The 20,898-nt window shown below is 33.0% G+C and overlaps 3 protein-coding genes and 1 long non-coding RNA gene across 5 annotated transcripts; 2 read left to right on the top strand and 2 right to left on the bottom strand.

The window, feature by feature from the left end:
* Positions 1-756: 756 nt before the first annotated feature.
* Positions 757-2,424, top strand: LOC107360675 (uncharacterized). 2 transcript variants are annotated; one of them, XM_015927395.3, is made up of 3 exons: positions 757-947; positions 1,065-1,528; positions 1,641-2,424. In XM_015927395.3, the coding sequence occupies exons 2-3, from the start codon at positions 1,093-1,095 to the stop codon at positions 1,922-1,924; spliced, it is 720 nt and encodes a 239-aa protein (XP_015782881.1). In that variant the 5' UTR covers positions 757-947; positions 1,065-1,092; the 3' UTR covers positions 1,925-2,424. The 2 variants fall into 2 exon arrangements, with proteins under 2 accessions (XP_015782881.1, XP_015782873.1); XM_015927387.3 differs by having other exon boundaries at positions 1,065-1,558.
* Positions 2,425-3,599: 1,175 nt separating this feature from the next.
* On the bottom strand, positions 3,600-7,158 carry LOC107360714 (uncharacterized). The gene is made up of 4 exons (XR_001568355.3): positions 6,894-7,158; positions 5,823-6,191; positions 4,621-5,732; positions 3,600-3,986 (listed from the first exon to the last, which is right to left on the bottom strand). It is a non-coding gene; the product is annotated as an uncharacterized LOC107360714 (long non-coding RNA).
* A 41-nt stretch (positions 7,159-7,199) lies between these two features.
* Positions 7,200-14,806, top strand: Pi3K68D (phosphatidylinositol-4-phosphate 3-kinase catalytic subunit Pi3K68D). The gene is made up of 2 exons (XM_015927203.3): positions 7,200-8,157; positions 9,575-14,806. The coding sequence occupies exons 1-2, from the start codon at positions 8,136-8,138 to the stop codon at positions 14,665-14,667; spliced, it is 5,115 nt and encodes a 1,704-aa protein (XP_015782689.2). The 5' UTR covers positions 7,200-8,135; the 3' UTR covers positions 14,668-14,806.
* A 1,544-nt stretch (positions 14,807-16,350) lies between these two features.
* LOC107360690 (uncharacterized) lies at positions 16,351-18,379 on the bottom strand. Its single transcript, XM_015927406.3, has 3 exons — positions 17,515-18,379; positions 17,155-17,343; positions 16,351-16,745 (listed from the first exon to the last, which is right to left on the bottom strand). Exons 1-3 carry the CDS (start codon positions 17,647-17,649, stop codon positions 16,644-16,646), a joined length of 426 nt encoding a protein of 141 aa, XP_015782892.1. The 5' UTR covers positions 17,650-18,379; the 3' UTR covers positions 16,351-16,643.
* Between the last annotated feature and the right edge of the window lie 2,519 nt (positions 18,380-20,898).

Here is a 20,898-nt window from a genome sequence, read left to right as displayed (position 1 = left end):
TTTCTTCGTCACCGTATCGAAGTTATTGTAACCACTCGGGTTTCGTCTTCGTTTTTAAATCATTTAACTTCTCGATGAACTATCACTTACTCAATGAAAGTTTTGAGTGTGTGGAGTGGAGCCTCATATTTACTTAATTTAGCTGTTTATGTTTGAATTAAACTTGATAAACTATTTGTATATTGCTCGTTAGTCATGAATGCTGAAGACTGAATGCATAGGCAAAGATAGTCGAGTTTAGATTAAAAATTACAACAAGAAGCTCAACGGTATATTCCTGTTTCTCCAATCATTTAGGCAAAAAACACTTTAAAACTCAAAAAGATTTTGAAAAATTTCGACCAATGGTCTTAAAACTTTGAACCTCAATATTGTGAGAATCGTAGCACCTACAATCATCATGACAGAGGTGAATTTAGTGAAAGCTATTTAGCTAATTAACACAATTGATTTTAAACAGTAAAAGCGCAGTTTTAGGAATATTCACCGATGACATTCATCGAGCAACTTAACATTATTGCTTTTGATGCGAGAAGTCGAAATATATGTTTCGATTCCAAGTTGAAGATTTCTCCTCTTAACTTGAAAATAAAATGCATATTCCATAGGAACTAGAAATTAATCTGATTGAAATTACTAATAATTGTACTGGATCATATTAAACACAATTGGAGAGTTTTAAATTTTTAACCAAACCAGCGATTGTATAAGGTTTTAATTCATTCCTCAAGATGGCTCTTATGTAATTTGAAGCAACAAATTTGGAAAGCTTTTTCGTATTGAATCAACTGTTGACAATTTTTAAAATAATTTTAACAATTAAGTGAATTTGGGTTTGAATCTGACTTTTTCTTTGTGTTTATATTTATGTTCATCAAGCAAATGGTTTGGAACCAATATCAATAATAATCTCTGTGCAAAGTTCTGTTCCGTTAAGTTAAGCCTAAGTAAGAGTTTGTTTTTTTTGCTTGCATCTTTTTTACCATTGAATTATCTCTACATTTACTTTTTTCATTATGTTTTGATTATTCTAATCCATATATTTTCAATCTAATTATCTCTAGATCATCTTTTTTAATATTTCTTGGCGCCATGGGATATGATTTAAAAAGGTTTTCTGATTTGGGTGTCCTTGCGGAGGACATCACCTGTCCAATATGTATGAATGTCTTTCGAGATCCTGTCACAACTAAATGTCGCCATACTTACTGTCGAGATTGCCTTTACGAATGGCTACAAAGGCATAAAACTTGTCCACTAGATCAGCTTCCAATTGAAAGTTATGATACTCTTACAAAGCCACCAATTTTTGTGATAAACATTCTGGGTCGATTACTGATTTTTTGTGATTATAAAGAAAAAGGCTGTCAAAAGACTGTTAAATTAGAGGATTTAGCTCAACACGTTGCTACATGCCCATTCCGTCCCAAAACTGCTGTTAGTCAAGTATTGGTTAATTTAACGAAACTTTCCAATCGTCTATCTTTTACAAACTTTGCTTCATGGCTAAACAGAATCAACCAAAGAGGTAACATTGAACATCCACCTACACCTCCAGGTTAGAAACTTCTTGTTTCTATTTTTAAACAGCGAAGGTTGAATTTTTGAAACTAATCTACATCTTTCTTTTTTATTTACAGCAAGATATCGAATCAGATCAAGGCCCAGGCACACCGAGCTTGCCAGACAACGGGAACGACGCGATGAGTTTGGACGAGAAGAAGATATAACGAATGTTGTATTTTTATTTCTAGCTCTTCTTGCTGTTGCTGCATACTTTGCGGTACTATTTCGCTTTGCGATAGAGTGCTTTCTACTATTTGTTTTTCAGCATATATCAATTTTACTTTTCGGTGTTTTTGTTATGATATTTAACATGACTCCACAGCCTAGTACAGTTCCTCTTGATTATCTTTTACCTTGAAATCTGGTCGCATTCTAACTTTATTTTCGCCTTCTCACATATGTTGAAATTTTATCTTTAGTTCAACTGAAAAGTAACTATTGTTCCTTCAGGTGCCTTGGTTTGGTGTTTTTGACTCTAGCTACATCAAAGCAGCTGTTAAAATCGGATCCAATTTGCTCATAAAACAAAATATATTCATAAATTCATGGATTCATCGCCATATTTTGTCAAAACGATCAGGAAATTTAATTCCCTTGTTTCCTTTTCCCTTCTCCATTTCATTTCATTTTTTTTCACTCGCTGTGATCACACTTGTAATTGGAAACAAATTACAATTATATCCATAAATATTTATGAATTATCAGAAAAGAACTCATAAATTTGCTCAATTTTGTGACTAAACCTTGAAATGAAAACTTTCCGATGCCACAGATTCTTCCTGCACTCAACTTGAATTATGCTCATTGGGGCTTGATATTTCAATTCAAGACAATAAAATACAGGTCCTTAAAACTCAATTTTGGAAGCAGAATTTTCATCAACACTTGAAAAAATCAGCTTCGAGAGACGTTATTCAGATAAGTGTTCAATTCTAATTTGCAATATTGACATTTGAGATTTTATATTTGCATAGAGAAGGGGATAAACGTTTTTTAAAATGTAATCTCATCACAAATTATTGTCATTGAATGGAATCGCTCATCAAACTTGATTTTTCCGATCAATTGTTCATAGTAGCTGTTGAATCCAATGGAACTAATGTAATTAATCATTGTTCAATTTTTCAAGATCAAGCATGGTTTCTCTTAACATCGAAGCTGCGGAACAAAAATAAAATGAATTGACTAAATCATCTTCCACCACTCATAATGACTCTTGATTTAACCAAGACACTTTGCAATCGGAAGCAACAAGTTAAAATGATAATAATTCACTCTTTTCAGTATCAATTAAAAAAAGCGAATAATTAAATCAAAAAAAAATCAAAACAAAGAGTCTAATGTAATTCAACAATTGAAAAATGAAAAGTGAAGGTTAATCTAACGGCAATTAGTAAAAGTGAAACAGTAATTCATTGAGATATTAGAAGACAATTTGTTGATTCGAATAAGAACCAACAGATCAGAATCGATTTTATCATCAAATTATTGACTGTTTAAGAATTAAAATTAACAAATTGAAACTTTAGTTGAAAAATTGCCATTTCTTCCCAATACACATTACATTAAATGTATATTACATTATACATTGAATGTAATGTATTCAATGATTTGCTCTGCTTTACTTTGCTTTTCACCGAGCAAAACACCAATTTAAATGAAACTAGTTGGTTAATTTGCCTGCATAATTGTTGCTCCTAATTGTAAAACAGTCTAATAACAAAAGATACAATTAATGGCTAATTGTATCTTTTGTTTAAAACAATTATGGTAGTTGGTACATTGTATTTTTACAATGTGTTGTTTAATCAATAACAATCAATAATTTTCAATGGCAGATTAACATTGATCATCAATGAAAGGATCAATTCCTTTTAAAGCCTTTTTTCAATTCTCAACCTAAATATTCAATTCAAACTCAACTGTAAAACCAGCAATTTACCTTGTAATCGCTCTAATTGAGTATTAAATATGATAAACTGACAATTGTCAGATTTACATTTGATCACTTGATTAACTGTTTCATTTGAAGGTAAACAAGATAAAAGATGTAATGATATTAACCAAAAGAGTTACAACTTATAAATAAAGAAGGATAATTTTAGCCTAAAATTTTCACAAAAATTATTGAATACTATATCAAACAAAAGCTTAAAATAAGCTGAGTTGATCATGAAAAAATCATATTCCTCTATTAGTTCACTGTAAATCGATTGGGACTCTCCTGAAATCCAGATTAAAATGTCTTTGTAGTAATCTTTCCATGAATATACAAAATAGACTTGAATAACTATTCCAATTCAGTCACTTCTCGAGACAATCCAACTTCTGTATTCCATAATAATCCGTAGATGATTAAAGATTATGGGGTTTTCAGTTTCTATCTGCTTTTGTCTGGATAATCTCAGGTTTGAATCCTTCTGAAAAGATATTTTAAAAGTATCATTATGAATCAAGTAAATGCCAAATCAATAAGAGTTAATATTTCCTTAAACCTTTAATTATAAAAATAATTGACTAAAATGTGGATTAAGTTGAAATTAACTGACAGGCTTCATTATTTCCGCAATTTAGACAGTAAATTGATTGTATTGTAAAATTAAGACAAGGCTTTTGTTTTAAGCTTTCACTATTCATTTTACCATCTCTTTTGACTGTAACAATTGGTACCAAATTGTCAATAAAGACTATTTTTGGTTTTCAAATGAAATTAAATGCTCCATTTTAGAAGTAGATTAACTTACTAATCAAATTACTAATCTGCGTTTAAGGTTATTCTGACTTAATTGTTGTAATCAATTGGCATTGGTGTGTCAATTCAATTGTTTACATTGATTGAGAAACATTATGAAATGAAAGTTAAGATTTCCAATCAAATATTGCAGTTCAAAATCAATGGGTAAATAAAATTATTATCATCGGAAATTAGGTCCATGGTTATAATCCTTTGCAAAAAAACCTTTATGTCTACAAAGACAGTCAACACGTCATCCTAATTATTAAAGATAAAATTGACAAGTGCTTAGGTAATAGCAATCAAGTGTAAGGATTTACCTTAATTAGGACAGTTATTAGATGGAAAGACAATGAAACAGGGAAAGACCAGTAATCAATTGCAGTTAGGTTTGCTTTACAAAAATGATTATGATTGGTATCCAGTTCATGTGATTATTAATTGTAAGAAGCCTATTAATTCAGAGACTGTTAGGATTGCTGACAACACTGAGATTTGAGATGCTTCAACGAGAGTTGTTCATGATTAGACAGGAACAAGGATGATTATCATTTCTATTTATGGCTCCAGGTTTTCCTTTCATAACATATCGTGAAGTCATCGTTCCGTTTACATTGCATCTTAAATGATCACCGGGTTAATCAATGTCACCAGTGAACAGTGAAACTTGAAAACCAGATTTCTGTTTGATCCATTTTTTATGGTAGACAGGAGACTGAATTCAATGTCTCAATGGCTGATCTGGTTAACCACAACCCAATTAACTCATTTAACAAATGCAGTCAATATTTCCAATGTCCCTTCGTGGGATTAGCCCTTTTGGGTTATTTTCACGAAAATGAAATCTATAAATAACTCGAAATATCCATTCCGTTTCAGTGTATTTCTCGGTGCCAATAACAAATGTAAGCAATTGTCCATGTCCAAGTCTTTAATTTTTTACGGCTTATTATGGCTGGTTTAATACAATTGTTGGCCAAAGATTCAATCATGTGTCCAACCACTTTTATTAACTGATGTATTGCCTTTAATTTCACTCCAAAACCATCATTGTCTTTCTCCATTCAATTGATAACTGGAGCCAATTTTGATTGTAGAGTCCATTGAGTTTCACATTCAAGGCTGTTGATCTTTAATCTTATTTTTATTAATAATGTTATCTATACTATTTGACCTTTCCTTGCAAACTCTTCACTTCCGTAATCACTTTGATTTGCATGAGAAAAAGTAAATCACTGAACCATGATTAACAAGATTAAGGTGACTTGATATACGACAATAGCTTTTTACATGTAAAACGTACTACATGCTTTGATTTTCCTTGCTTGTTGGTAGACGATATTATTATTGCTTTAACTTGGCTTCACTATCAGCAATTATTCAATTAAATAATGATCATGTATCTTAAAGATGAAATTCAATCTGTTGGATGCTAATGAAGAAATATAAATGTAAACAATGAATATGATAATATTGGGTAAACAAACAATATTAGCAGTAACACAGATTATGCTTTACTTACCACATTAATGAAATTGCATGGTAAACAGATGGTTCCAAATTAAATGGATTGCATTAAGAGTAAAATTCACGTAAATTATCATGAACTATCAGCAGATTAACAGAGTTGAGGACAAAAAAAGAGACTTGCCAGCAAGAAGATCATTTATCCCTTTAGACTTTCCAGCGAAGAACCAGCAAAGGCGGTAATAAACGTTGAACTTGAATCAATCTGCCGTTAAATTAGTTACATTGAAGTTCATTTGTAATCAAAGAATGGTCAGGTTAAAGTTGTAATTTGTTTCACATTGGGTAAGCAACAGCAAAAAAATAAATTGAAGAGAGTCATCAGAACTTGATATGGCCTGATTCATTTAAATTTTAACAGTATCTGGTAAGAAAGATGGGTAAGGTTTTACTTTTACGGAGAAAGGCGTAAACATTAAAACATATGATTTTTTGGTTAGGTAAGTTTGATCAAGGGGCTGTTGGTTGGTCGGTCAGGTTAGGTTAGGTTCGGTTAGGTTAGGTTTGGTAAGGTTAGGGTGGGCTTAGGTCGGCCTGGGGCCTTAATTAGCTTCGTTTAATTCAATTGTTCATAAAGAGCGCTCTTAAAAAACGTCTACCATTGGATGATTTTTAATGTTTACGCCTTTCTCCGTAAAAGTAAAACCTTACCGAAAGATGATGAAAAAAGAGTGAGGCTTTAAAAAATTCAAAACAAATCATCACATGGTTTCAACAACAAAAAGTCAATCAAGCAAAAGCGAGGTAAAAAATTATTCATCTTGCATGACAAGTTGATAAATTGCGTTTTTCAACATTGCCTGACAATAGTTGTCTCTATCAAAGATCAACTTGAAATTTGAAAAAAAACACACAAGCTAACAATAACAGTACTTTAAGCTGTAAAAATCCGTACTTGCAGCTAACCAGTGTTGGGCATAAAAGGAGAGACAATATTGCCAGAAGGCAAGTAGACACTGGACTCTGGGTCCAGTTTAAAAAGACCAAACAATTTCATCACTAGGTTTAACCAACTGTTGACCGATTTGTCGTCTGAAGACATCTATGACTTATTGTTCATACTTACTGAAGATTGAATCATTTTCCTTGGCTGATGTTGAATTGAACAGAGGCTTTTTCCTATTTATTCAAGGATAATCAGTTGAAGAAGGTAAGAAAAATAAGATGTTGATGATGATTCTGATGATAATTGTAAACAACGGCTGATGAGCGGATTGAACATTTGAATTGAAAGGGAAAGAGGGGATGAAGAGAAAGAGAGCAGAAAGGAAATGTGAGCAGAAAGAAGATAGGGAGAGAAGGGAGAGCATTGAGCAGGGTTTTTCTTTACTCTTTTAGGGAGAAAGATTACGGCTGACAATTTGCAATCTGCAGTTGAAAAGCTTCTCTTTGCTGGTTGCTTGAAATCTTGTTTCTTGGTTTTTACATTTTTATAAATATTTTTATTGTCATTGTCAGTCAATTATTTAATTAACTTGAATTTTATAAAGCTCATCTTTAACAATCTTCATCAATTATGTGTCTTACAGTCTTGTATTGATCTATAAATGATTAAAAATGATTAAACCACTGGATCAAAGGAAATTTTTTCTCGTGTCTCTACCAATATCAACAAACAAAACAGCTTAACCAGCAACATTAACAACCTTAGCAACCCTATCAACAACATTCAACATTATGTTTTGGTGATGATGTTTTTATCAAATTGTGTTTTTTATTAACAAGGATGATGTTGATAGTGCCTTAACATTTAAACATGCAGTGAATGGAGGTCTTACGGTAGCAAACCAGAGAATGGTGATCAATTTATCTGGTGCTCTAATGATCAATTTATACTTCTCATTGGCCTTGTTGGAGACTTTACCTAAACATCATTTTCTTACAACTTGTACCAATTTGTTTTTAAAAAACCTTTCCTAATACCAAATTTACGGATAAATCAATCAATTCCAAGAATCAATTCAATTGTTTATCATATTACGATTTCCTTTTTCACAATCAACTATATAATATTTTTTCCTTTTCTCTCTTTTTCTGTTGATTGTTCTTCCTCTCTCTGCTCTTTTTCCTCCCTCAGTTAACTCATACGCCCCTCTTAATCAAGCGTCTGGTTAACACATTATCATTTAACAATCATATAACAGATAGATTAACCTTTATTTTAAATATAATTATCTTATTGAACGGTGCAACGTTTCCAAGGGATCTCAACCCGATAAATACATCTCTACAAAATATCAAATCGTGAAGTCAGGGAAACAAGAATATAAAAAAAAACGCAGAGAAGTGAACCAACTCAATTATCAAAATGAATGAACAATTTACCCGAGGTTAGTTTTGTCGATTTTATTATCATCACTACCAATCATTTTGATATCAAAAAGTAATGCTAGTTTACCGTGATTATTGTTGAATCATGATCAACCAACCCTCTCAACATGTCATACTTTGACTATTTTCTGCTTCTGAAATTACATTTCCAATTTTATGGTCTGTTCTCTCTATCCATTTAGTTTAATTCAACAGCCAAATAGTGGTTGACAATATCATTGACCGAATTAAAAGAAAAAAAAATTCTCTGAAAAGATTTTCTCATTGATTCGTGGTCAACTCCACAGAATATTTTGATTCTAATTATATTTACAACAAAGCCAGGCATATTGTGTTGCATGTACTGTAAAACCTTAGTTAATGCATAAAAATGTGGGTTAAGCTTCCAAGAAAAATCAGTAAGATGGCGTTGTTTTTTCAATAAATTTACAATGACAACTAGTTGTGAAAACTAGACTAATAACGACTAATTAACAGTAGATGGAGCGTTTTATGCGTTAACCGAGTTATGCATTAACTAAGGTTTTACAGTATACAGAAATAATGTTACAAATCAACTTAATTTAAACATTTTAAGCTCTTATTACTTCAACCCAATTTATTTGGCTTTTTTATCTTTAAGCTTGTTTACCTTTTTTCCAACCAAACCAGGTAATCAGTCTTCAACTGGTTGTTATTATGAGTACCACTATATTGGCTGGTTTCATAAAATTGATTATCTAATTGCTTCTTCATAACAAACTGACACTCAAGTGATTTATAGAAAATACAACAATATTTCCAACAAGCTTCTTTCAAATTATTAGATCTTGAAAATATAATGTCGAACAACAATGTGAAAAGAGGCCATCTTGATGACAAAACGACATGTTGAGTTGTTGCTTTTATTGATTCCATTTTTCATACACTAACCTAAAATACCCCCAAAACACGCTTTTGTTGTATTATCATTTTCCTCTCTCTTCCTCTTAGCTTATCAGCTGCAAGACTTTACTGAGCTTTGACCAGAAGATTTATTTTCTGATTATAAAAGTGGAATCTCCTCTTGAGTTGGGTTACTTTACGATGGTTTTTAGTTGGGCTGTGAACTTCAGAATCAATGTTAACCAAAGTTCTTTCACTCTCTTGTCTTGACTTTCTTCCTCTTCCTTCTCTCTTTTTTTTCTCTCATCATACCATCAACTTTCCTCTCTTTGTTTCATGGTTATTTTTGACAGCTAGCTTCCAAGATTTTCAACTATCTCATTCTCTTTCTTTCTCTCTCTCTTTTCATCCCGTCAATCTTCTCTCTCCATATGTATATACTCATCAGCCATAACTGCTATTGTAACTTACCAATCTTTGATAACAAGTCAACTTGTTATTATCATTTATTATGTAAGAATCGTCACTAAATGATGTCTTTTTTTATTCCAGATCAAACTGAAACCAAGCCTGCTTTACCGCCACGTTTATTCATCCGTCCACCACCTCGTAAACCAACTGTGATCAATGAACTGAAGCTAAAAGTGCCCTTACCTAGGAGGATGGTAAACAATCAATCTGTTAACGGACCAACCATTGAACTATCTAAATTAATTGCACCGCCACCATCCAAGGCTACAACAAGCCATCGTGATGAACAAGGGTGTAACAGTGTTCAAACACCAGGATCATTGAATGATAATAGTAATATTAACTTTAATAATATTAATAATAACAACAATAATAATGGAATTATAGTGACCTCGTCAAGACTCACTAATGAAATTAATAATAGTAACAATTCAATTACTGGTGGTACTGTTGGTAATAATTTGGTGTCCTCTCAACTGAAACCCTCTCCTCCCCCTCCTCCTGTTTCTGATCATGGTTTAATGAGTTCAAATGGGTCACAATCGCATCACCATCACCATCACCATCATCATCATCGCCAACAACAACAACAACAACAATCAACATCTCAACAAGCCTCATCACAGTCATCTATAAGATCATATCAACCATCCAATAATCCATTTCGAACAAATGCTCCTAATACCCTTTGTTTGAGTAATAATAACAATAGTAATAGTAACATGAATTCATCTTCCTCCACTTCTTCTGCATCTCCATCACCTTCTTTTGCCAACAATTTTTCACCGTTCTCTTCATCAACTTATGCCATTGTTTCACCGATAAAAACACATCCTGGTAAACCAAGTTGGATACCGGTCGCTAGTGGTACCAATAGACCTCCGGCTTTGTCTCACAGCAATTCATTCCCTTACTTTGATCCATTCAAAAGAGACGCCATTCAAGCCGTACAACAATTAAACACGAATCATCAACAAAACCAACATTCAAACTCAACCCGCTTGTTTAACTCTAATTCAGTCCAAAATTTATCCTACTTTTATTCATCAGTTACCTCTCAAGTTAACAATGAAGCAGTTCGAGAAATGTTGGAAAAAATAAGAAAACTTGGAGAGTTGGAAAAGCTACCCAACGAAAATCTTATCGATCTCGGGCCAAATTATTCTGTTAATCCTCAAGATGACCTGTTACACTTATTTGATCCCTTAATGATTAGTGAGGGAAACGATCAAGAAAACAGCGATTCAATTGATAGTGATCATAACCAAAACTCAGATGAGGGTTCCAAAGAAATTTCAGATGGATCTTCATCCCCACAAGAACCAATCTCACCTCCAACGCCAATCAGAGTGGACTCTATAGATTCAACATCAAGTCCAAGTGAATCTTCAGCGACTACTCCTTCAATAGCATCTCAGTTGACAGTTTCATCAGAAAATGAAAATGGATCAAATAATATTTTCATTAGCAGTAACAATACAATACCAGCTGATGACAATTTCCGTGTGCGCTTTAGAACCTCGCGAGCTGATCCAGAATTGATCTCTTTTGCCCAGAAAGTCTATTTAAATCGAAATAAATTTGCATATAGTGATAAATTGACTAATCCAGGATTCGTTGCAAGCACTAGATTGGATTATCAATTAGATTGTACGTTAAGTGTTAAACTTCAGATATACCATAAATCAACGGAATCACCGATATCATTTACCTGTAATGTTAATACCTCTGTTGAACATGTTGTTTGCCATGCAGTTTGTTCAATTTTTGAGGGCACAAATGGGATTAATTTTGACGAATTTGTGCTGAAAATTAACTCTCTCAATGAATATCTGACCAAAGATTCAACTCTAGCAGATTATGCTTACATTCATCAATGTCACATGTTTGATGAAGATGTACGGTTAACATTGATTAATACAAATGAAACTTGCCATAATATTTATGCACGAAATCATGAGGATGATGAATCTGTGACATCTCTTTCGCCAGATGACTTACTGCCTCAACCATGTGTATGTAAATTTGGAGAAATCAATCGAGACATGGTTAATATTTTACTTGAAACATTGGAAAAGGAAATCAGTAAACTGGTCTTTAATTCTAGTAAGGAGAGCATAGTTAAAACGATAAAAGGTGTTATTCAAGCCACAAAAGCGCTATGTTCACTGTTTGGTAACTGTGATACACTTCAAGTTACTGAAGCAATTGAAAATCTATCCCAACTTTCTCTAGTCTATGATCAATATAAAAAGCGTGGTGAGATTATATTAAATCAATTGAGTGAAGAGCAGCTTCAAGTAATCCATAAAGAGGTTTTCCATCACGCAATTGTCAAATTAAAACGAGCTATACGAGAAATGATTAATTTATATTGCTCTACCTTTCCTGTTGATTTCGAGTTGATTCCTCAAGAAAATCTAGACACTGAACCCAAAACGCTTAATGATGAATCCAAGTCACCTTGTTCGTTATCGCAAATGTCTGAAACACTTTTGGTTTATGTTGGCACCGTTAATTGTCTTTCATTTGATTGGAAAATGAGATACAGAGAATTTTATATTTCATGTGAAATCTGGTTTGGGGAAAATTTAATAGGTAATTGTAAAACCGGACGTGTACCTGTTAGCCAAGGACTTTTCCAGAGACTGGTTTTTAATGAATTGTTACACTTTCAAACTGTTCTACTCTCTTCACTACCTCGAGAGTCTTACCTTTATTTCAACTTATATGGCATTGAATTTCCCTCATCATCATCTCTCTCTTCCTCCTCTTCGTCTACAATAACATCAACATCAAACGCAATTCCTTCAGATCAGTCTTCGGCTAATGGTGAAAAGAAAACACCCAAGTTGGTTGCACTAAGTGTTCTCAAGCTTCTTGATTTCCAAGAAAAACTGGTCCAAGGATCCGTTCTCCTTGGCATGTGGACTGGAGAGATTGTCAGTAAAACGGAAAGAACTTGTTTCAATTCATCAAATTTGGAGAAAGGATCCCCATTAATCATTGTCAATCTACCTGATCATGGTTGTGACATTTGTTTCCCATCAATTGATACAGAATCTAGTATCAATACATACATTAAGCAAGATCTTAATCTACTTGATTCAGCTTCGCAAACTGATATTCATGTTATACTTAACAGCGATCCTGTTCAACAAATGTCTCGCGCCGATGAAAACATAATCTGGGATCATAGACATTATTTACATGAGCTTCCCTCCGCTTTACCCAAGGTACTCAAGGCTGCACCATCCTGGAAATGGTCTTATCTCAATGATATCTACCATATGATACAAACATGGAATTCTTTGCCGGCCGTTGATGCAATGCAACTCTTGTTGCCAGCTTTTCTGGACAAATATGTTCGATCTCAAGCTGTCTCTTGGATTAGTAGACTAAGAAACGATGAAATCTGTGATTATTTGCCTCAGTTAATTCAAGCTCTTCGCTTTGAACCTTATTTTGACTCTGCACTAATTTGGTTTCTTCTGGAGAAAGCTTATTCAAGTGTTAGGATTGCTCATAATTTATACTGGTTACTCAAACAAAATCTTGATGATCCAATTTTCTCCTTTAGATCACGAATCTATTTGAATGCTCTCCTCTTAACTTGCGGTGAAGCTCTTAGAACTCTTTTTGAAAATCAAGAAGCCCTTTTAAGTAAACTATCTTTTGTCTCAGATCATCTCAAATCAACTAAAGGTTCACAAAGAATGGTTACTTTGACTCGAGATTTGGAACCCGTCGATGATTTCCTTTTGACACACCCATTAGCTTTACCTCTAAGTCCAAGTATGCATGTTATTGGACTAAATATTAAATCTTGTTTTTATTTCAACTCAAATACCCTTCCAATCAAATTGGCCTTCAAGAGTGAACAATCAAGCTCTTGTTTTACTCAAATAGATGCTATGTACAAAGTTGGAGATGATTTACGCCAGGACTCATTCACCATGCAAATGATAAAAATAATGGATAAACTGTGGCTTAAAGAAGGACTAGACTTGAAAATTGTTACTTTTGGATGTATTGCCACAGATTTCCGTAAAGGATTTGTTGAAATTGTCAAAAATGCTGAAACATTGCGTAAAATTCAAACAGAATATGGAATCACTGGATCATTTAGAGATAGCTGTATATCAGAATGGCTGCAAAAACACAATACAAGTGAATTAGAATATCGTAAATCGGTTGAAAATTTTACTTACTCATTGGCAGGTTATGTGGTCGTTACTTATGTCCTTGGAATTGGAGATCGACACAATGATAATATAATGATAACCACTTCAGGACATTTGTTTCACATTGATTTTGGTAAATATCTTGGAGATGCACAAATGCTTGGTGCAATTAAACGAGATCGAACTCCTTTTATACTAACAAGTGATATGGCTTATGTGATCAATGGTGGCGATAAACCATCCAAACAATTTCAATATTTTGTCGATCTTTGCTGTCAAGCATTCAACATTATTCGACGTCACACCAATCTATTTCTCAACCTGTTTTCACTCATGGTTTCATCTGGTATTCCCGGCTTATCCATTGAAGCGGTTAAATATATCCACCGAACTTTATTACCCAGTTTAACTGAAGCTGAAGCAACAGCTGCATTCAATAAAATGATTGGCGAAACCTTATCATCGGTTTCTACTAAATTCAACTTTTTCCTTCATAACTTGGCTCAATTGCGATTCACTAGTGACCACAACGACCCAAGTACCTTATCTTTTGTTCCCAAAAAGTATACCAAAGAAACTGATGGAAGAATAATTGGTTTACGAGTTGAAAGTTATTTCAAAAAGTACGAACCAGAAAAGGTTTACATTTATGTGATTCGTGTTGAAAGGGAGCATCAAAAAGATCCTGCTTATGTTTATAGATCTTATCGTGAATTTTACGAGCTTCATCAAAAAATGACCTCACTATTTCCCCTGGTTCGTCTCTATCCATTAAATAGATCATCTAGTTTTATGGGAAGAAGTAATACTCGCGAAGTGGCCGAGAAAAGAGCACCAGAAATTGATTTCTTCTTACTATCATTGATGCATATGACGGAAGAAATTGCTCATAGCGATATTGTTTACACTTTTTTCCACCCAATTCTTCGTGACCAGGAAGCCTTCTCTGGTCAAGGTCAATCAGGTTCATCATCATTACATATTTATTAAGACTGTCTTTTTAAACAAAATCATTAAATCACCCAATTGTACTTTTAAAGTCATTCCCCTTTCTAACACTTCTTATTGTGTATGCTGTATTTTTCACTCTTAACTTTCCTTTTTATATTTAAAAATTGAAACAACCAAATGTTTAATGTATTCAATTATTTCTTCAATTTTTAAAATCTTTCAAATAATCGTGCAATTTAGAAATTAAAAATAAGATCAGAAAAATGCCATTAAATGTAAAATGAGAATAATTTCAAAATTTAATTGTCGTTATTAATGTTGATGTTTTACGAAAAAACTTTTACGGTTTTACGACAGTGATAAATAACTATACTGATAGATGGCGGCTCTACTAGTTTTAATTCTTGCGAGTTGCGATTTTTTAAATTTTTAGATTCAAGAAATTGCAAGCTTGAAATTGTTTCTATAAAATAATCTGTTTATTCAATTTTATCTTAAATACAATTTTGTGAACATAATAAATAGAAATATAAATTAAATCTAGAATACAGTGATCGATTTAGTCCATTAATCAGCGTAAATTACTCCCAACCGGTGACTCGATTTATTACTATTCTTGTAACCCTCTGCTAAACCATCTGACTTGGTGAACAAGTTGGTAAATGGATACAAATTGAGCTGATTTGTTGATGGAAGGAGTTCGTATACTGGTTTATACTCTTTTGGATTCGGAGAAGTGTGAAAATAAGGTGAAGGTGAAGAAGGAGGAAGTGACTGGTCCAGAGATGAACGAGCATCTTCGGTTTTTCGTGAAGTAAGATGAAAGATTGGTGTTGATTGTTGTCGCTCTTGACGCGGTTTGCTTTTTACTTGACGCTCGTGTTGAGTCTCAGTGGCAAAGAGACGTACAATATCAAGTAACTGGGCCAAAGAAGCAGTTTGCTGGTGTTGCCGAAGCGCGAGTTCCGTTACAATCTTGAGCACATGAAATAATGAAGAACCAAAATTGAATCCAGTCTTGTCCAGAGAAAAAAGAAGCTTAAAAAATTTTCCAGTCAACTCTTTACTACAAAGGAGAGCTTTTTTTGAAATTTTACTGAGTTTACCAAAAACGGCAATGATTAAGGAAATTATAGCAATGTTAAGAAGAATTGTTACAATTGAAATGAGTGTAATGAGAAATTGAAGATTGATACCTTGTCGACTGGCCATTGGAGTTAAGATGTTCAACAAAGTTTCACTGATATCTGGCGAGTTAACGATGAGATGACCCAAACTGTTGATCACTGAGTCATTTGTGGACATATTGCTATTTTAATTCAAAATGAGTTTCTGTATGATTAAGATGGTCTATCTAAATAAGCCGTAAACACAGCAAGTCACTGGTTGGAAAAGATGACTTCACTTTGATGGTGGTTCAAACTAAACTGAAATTGTTTCAAGTTGCTGTTTCAAGTGATTGAATTGAAGATCCTTTTGATGGACAGTTCCTGGCAGTTCTTTTCATGGTCAAAGGTTGATTACAAGTGACACTACCGTCTTCTTGTTTTATTGAAAGAGTTTCATGAACTGTCTCAACTTTACCACTTTTACTACTTTTTTATCCATTTCTAAACCTTTTACACTACACCAAATCTGACGGAAATTTGAAACCGAATGTATTTCAATCATGATTGACAATCTTACATTGTAACTTGAAATGATTGGCAGAATAAACCAAAATTTATTGTTCAAATTATTGAATTTTATTTTTCAAAATTACAATGATATTCAATGAAATGAAGCTCTCAGATGACAAAGAGCAAGAGGATAAAAATAAATGAATTGATGTTTAGTTGATAATAAAACCTAATGATTCGATTAAACATTATTAACCAATTTACTACAAAAGTATATAGTTGCCTCGGTAAACAAACAAACAAGCAAAAAGAAATAAGTTTAGCCAAAAAAACAAAAATCAAATTAGCAATCAAATAATAAAATTAGATGACAAATGTTGATGCACAAACTGTTTATTAACAACTGTTATAGTCAATATCGATGAGGTCCGATGATGTGGCCTGACAAGCTGGAATCCGTCCACCAAGTTTAATACATCTGCCGGGGACTTTTCTGGTCTAATATACAATCATTGATGACAATAGGAACGCCACATAAAACGAAATATAAACCACAGATCATGAATGCCACAGATGAACATGGTAAAGATAAAGATTGAAAAGATGATTAGTTTGACAGAAACCGAGTTGGCAAAAGATCTGATTAAATAATTTGAGAAACTGACAAAAAGCACAAAAAACGCATAAACACATGTTTTCATCATTTTAAGCGTTTACAAAAGAGTTGAAGGATTTATATCAGCTAAATCAGTGTAACTTTTGCCAGAGCTTTTCATTTCATTTCTTAATGATGTTGTTACTAAATCTAAAAATGTGTATTTACGGTGACAAGATATTGAGATAAGTTGAGTAAAAATTATCAGATTATTAAATTATCACTTTTAAAAATGCAAGGTTAGACTCTCACCTCTTGAACTTCAATGAAGCATTGAGACAAACTTGGCAGAGTGGGTTTAAGTGTTACCCAATCATTTGGATTGGGACGAGTTTTCAAAAATTCACGAAACTTTTGAACTTCTTCTCGCATATTTGATTGACCTGGAAGTCGACCAAGTGGTATCCCAGGTAGTTTGTAGACCATTTGACGGAAAACATCCTAACCGGTTTGGTTTGAGTGTTGAGTTGAGGGTTGAGGGTCGGTAACAAATGACAATCAAAAAGAGAAAGATTAGTGAATTGGTTGAATTGAGTCAATATGAACAGTTAACATTGAAGTTGACAGGAGACATTGAACATTTAGACAGTTAACTTTAAATGATGAACTTACATCGACATTTTTGTTGGCTATAGCAGCATAAGATTCATTTGTGGTAACATCATTGTCAGTGGAAGATGCTGATATAAACGAGAAAGTTAAAATGAAGACAACAATTGAGATGAAAAGTTGAGTTGAGAGGAACATGATTAACCTAATAGGTTTTAATAAAGATGATAGACAGATGAAGTGGGTGAAAAAAAAATACTGAGAAAAGGTTGAAACAAAAAGTGTCGGTAAAGTGAGTAGCAAGAGATAACAGCTTGAAATTGAGGATTGAGAAGGAAAGTTTAAATTTTAAACGATGTTTATGTGATATTTGATGATATTGTTGATGAAGTCAGTTAAAATGTTACCAAATGAAGATTCAACGAGAGTGAAAATGAGTTGCAAATGATGATTCAATGGTTAAATGTTGTTGTTACTGGTGTTGGTGAAATTGTAGACGTTTTGGTTTCAGCAATAGTTGTTTCAGAGTAAATTGTTGCTCTCAATGGAAAGGGTGAGTTGTAAATTATTTATAACCATGATAAGTTAAGTGGACAAGTTAAATTAAATGAGCAAAATGACAAAGAGTACATCTTGGTTAATCGTGAATCCAAAAAATTCAAGTCCAAGGGCTTCAGTCAGACTAACCATGAGATGAAGACAAAAAAGAGAGGAGACAAGAAATAAAAACAAAAGAAATTATTGAATCCGTTTTTCTGGGTTTTGCTGATGATAATGGTGATGAGGATGAAAAGAAAGACAGGAAAAGAAAGAGAGGAAAGATGATGAGTGAAAGAAGACTGAAGGAATAGACAAAAAGAAAAGGTCTATTGAATATACCTTGGCAAAATGCCTTCGATTGTCTGTCTAACTTTATCCTCTTTCCTTTTCCCTTTCGTCAACTGCCCTGCCTTTACCATCATTTTCATCTTCATTTTCATCTTCATCTTCTTCTTTCACTGAAGTAATACTTTTCCCTCTTTATCAACTTTACCCACCAAATCACACCATCTTGAAGGATTTCCTTTGGTTGTCGGCAGTTTTGGAGGGTGGGCTTAGCGAAAGTGAATCAAAGTATCAGGAAGGAGGAGTGAGGATTGGATCATTTGGAGGGAAACAAGTGCGATTCATCACACTTTAAGGGGTTTACTGGTGCAATTATATTGTCTGACCACTGTATGGGGTTAATTAAATCAATCAACAATTGATTTTTTGTTTTCCTTTTCCTTTCACTTCCAATCCATACCGATGTAAAACCAATCCTTGGATAACATAATATAATTGTAATGGACGCCAATCCTTAATCTTTTCAGGTTAATTTAACATTGGGATAAAGTTGGTGCAATTAATTTTTACACCTTTAAGGTATACAATTGATCTTTGCTGGTTAAAAAATGAACATTTGCTTTCCATTGCTAATGTATTCTGGATAATGAATGAACATCTTGTTATTTCTGTTTCTTTCTCCTGTTTACTTCCATCAACTTTATTCTTGATCGGTTTCAAAGAAACTGTTAGAAGCCATCTTTGGTTACCTGATCAAATCAAGAGGAAAACAAAAAAGATTGATTAATGGTTAAGTTACTTATTCATGGGTCTAATTGAAAGACTTCATTCAATTAGGGAAAACAGTAAGGAACGAGAAAACATTAACTGTGACAAAAATAACATCAAACATAATGTGATCAGACTTTGTATTATCATCCAATCCCTACAAGCGTTTCAACTTCACCTATTCATCAACATGATTTAACTAATACTCATTTCACTGCTTCATCAGATGGATTAAAAATTGAAAACAATCCCAATTAGCGCATTTAAACAACAGCTCTGTCAATCTGGTTAAGGTGTGAATCTTGAAGATAATAAGGTCTAACTTAATTGAATTGAGCTCTGTATTAATAATTTACTACATTTTCTAAGGTTGTTAATAAAAGACACAATCAACACTATTTCACATTTATACACAAGTTGAACTAAATTCTGAAAGAAGAATGGGGAAAAACGAGTGAAAATGATCTTTTTCAAATTTGGACTTTGCCAGGTTGTAGGGACATAAAAACTACGGCCTTTTGTGCGATTCAAAAGTTTCTCTGATCAATAGTTCTCGAAAAAATCGAGTTCGAAATTGAAACTTTGATCGCTTTTTGTACGATAATGGAAGCTGATTTTTTCATGAAACTCATTTTGCTGAGGTAAATTTTGATAATCAATCAGAAGCTCAACTTATTTTGAGACAAAAAACTTTAAGTTTCCTTTAAAACAGATAAGTTCGATTTATAGTTAAACTGGCCGTATTCAATGATCATGATAATTAGAGAACGGAAACTTATTATGAGTTTACAAAAATTGTTTGTACACATAATAGATCAAATACTTTTTTCGATCTATCAACTGTTCTCTTGATTTTAGCCATTTGACTAAAAACTTTGAACCTCGATATTTGGACAATTGTAGCATCTACAAACATCATTCTTTGACCAATTCAATACTTTACTAATTAATAACTCAATTCGATTTGAAAACTATGGATTAGCGCATTTGGGTCATGATTTTCGGGTTTAAAATGTACGTCAAACAACTCTTTTAACAAAACAAATGCATCTAAACCAATTTTCTGGTTGCAATGAAAGATGGAATGCAAAGACTGCTGTAAAACTCTTGAACATTCGATTAAAGAGTTGAAACTTGGTGGGATGTGTAGGGACATAAAAACTGAGTCCATTGGTACTATTAAATAATTCATGCGATGGACAGTTTTTCAGAAAATTGAGGTCAAATTTGAAACTTCGATCGACTTTTTTCAGCTATGGAAGCAAATTTTTTCATGAAACTCATTTTCCAGGGCTAACTTTTGATGGTAAACCCGAAAATGGACTTATTTTGAGACAAAAAACTTTTCGTTTCCTTTAAAACAGATAAGTTCGACTTTTCGTTAAACTGGCCGTATTCAATGATCATGATAATTAGAGAACTGAAACTTTTTGAGATTACATAAAAATTGTTTTTACACATTAGGAATTAAATACTTTTTTCGATCTATCAACTGTTCTCTTGATTTTAGCCATTTGACTAAAAACTTTGAACCTGGATATTTCGACAATTGTACCACCTACAATCATCATTCTTTGACCAAACAATAGGTTTCATTATGGGCTATGAAACATTCAAATTTTAGATGGTTCAAGAAACTACAAATTAAGTTATAACATTTTATTAGTTAGGTTGTCAGATTTGATACCAGATTAACAAAGGTAAATGTTTACTTATCATGTGTTAGAAGAATATTCATAATTAATTGATTTAGCTTAGATTTCTTCTGTTTTCAGTCATATTATGTTATAGATTATAACAAAAACTAATGATTTATTAAAAAATGACGATTGTAGGTTATGCCATTTTCGAACT

The sequence above is a fragment of the Tetranychus urticae genome, chromosome 1 (genome assembly GCF_039701765.1).
Source record: "Tetranychus urticae isolate SD_2017Ah chromosome 1, NJAU_TeUrti_SD_1.0, whole genome shotgun sequence".
Taxonomy (NCBI): domain Eukaryota; kingdom Metazoa; phylum Arthropoda; class Arachnida; order Trombidiformes; family Tetranychidae; genus Tetranychus; species Tetranychus urticae.
The sequence above is the reverse complement of the archived record's forward strand: the minus strand, read 5'-3'. Positions and strand labels throughout refer to the sequence as shown.

What these genes read in the sequence shown, in the direction of transcription:
- LOC107360675 (XM_015927387.3), top strand. Translation starts at nt 1,093, where the DNA reads ATGGGATATGATTTAAAAAGGTTTTCTGATTTGGGTGTCCTTGCGGAG. An exon ending in ACATCCACCTACACCTCCAG is followed by an intron (nt 1,559 to 1,640) that starts GTTAGAAACTTC and finishes TTTTATTTACAG; the next exon opens with CAAGATATCGAATCAGATCA.
- Pi3K68D (XM_015927203.3), top strand. Translation starts at nt 8,136, where the DNA reads ATGAATGAACAATTTACCCGAG. An exon ending in GAATGAACAATTTACCCGAG is followed by an intron (nt 8,158 to 9,574) that starts GTTAGTTTTGTC and finishes TTTTTATTCCAG; the next exon opens with ATCAAACTGAAACCAAGCCT.
- LOC107360690 (XM_015927406.3), bottom strand. Translation starts at nt 17,649, where the DNA reads ATGTTCCTCTCAACTCAACTTTTCATCTCAATTGTTGTCTTCATTTTA. An exon ending in TAGCCAACAAAAATGTCGAT is followed by an intron (nt 17,344 to 17,514) that starts GTAAGTTCATCA and finishes CAAACCGGTTAG; the next exon opens with GATGTTTTCCGTCAAATGGT. An exon ending in GCTTCATTGAAGTTCAAGAG is followed by an intron (nt 16,746 to 17,154) that starts GTGAGAGTCTAA and finishes ATTGTATATTAG; the next exon opens with ACCAGAAAAGTCCCCGGCAG.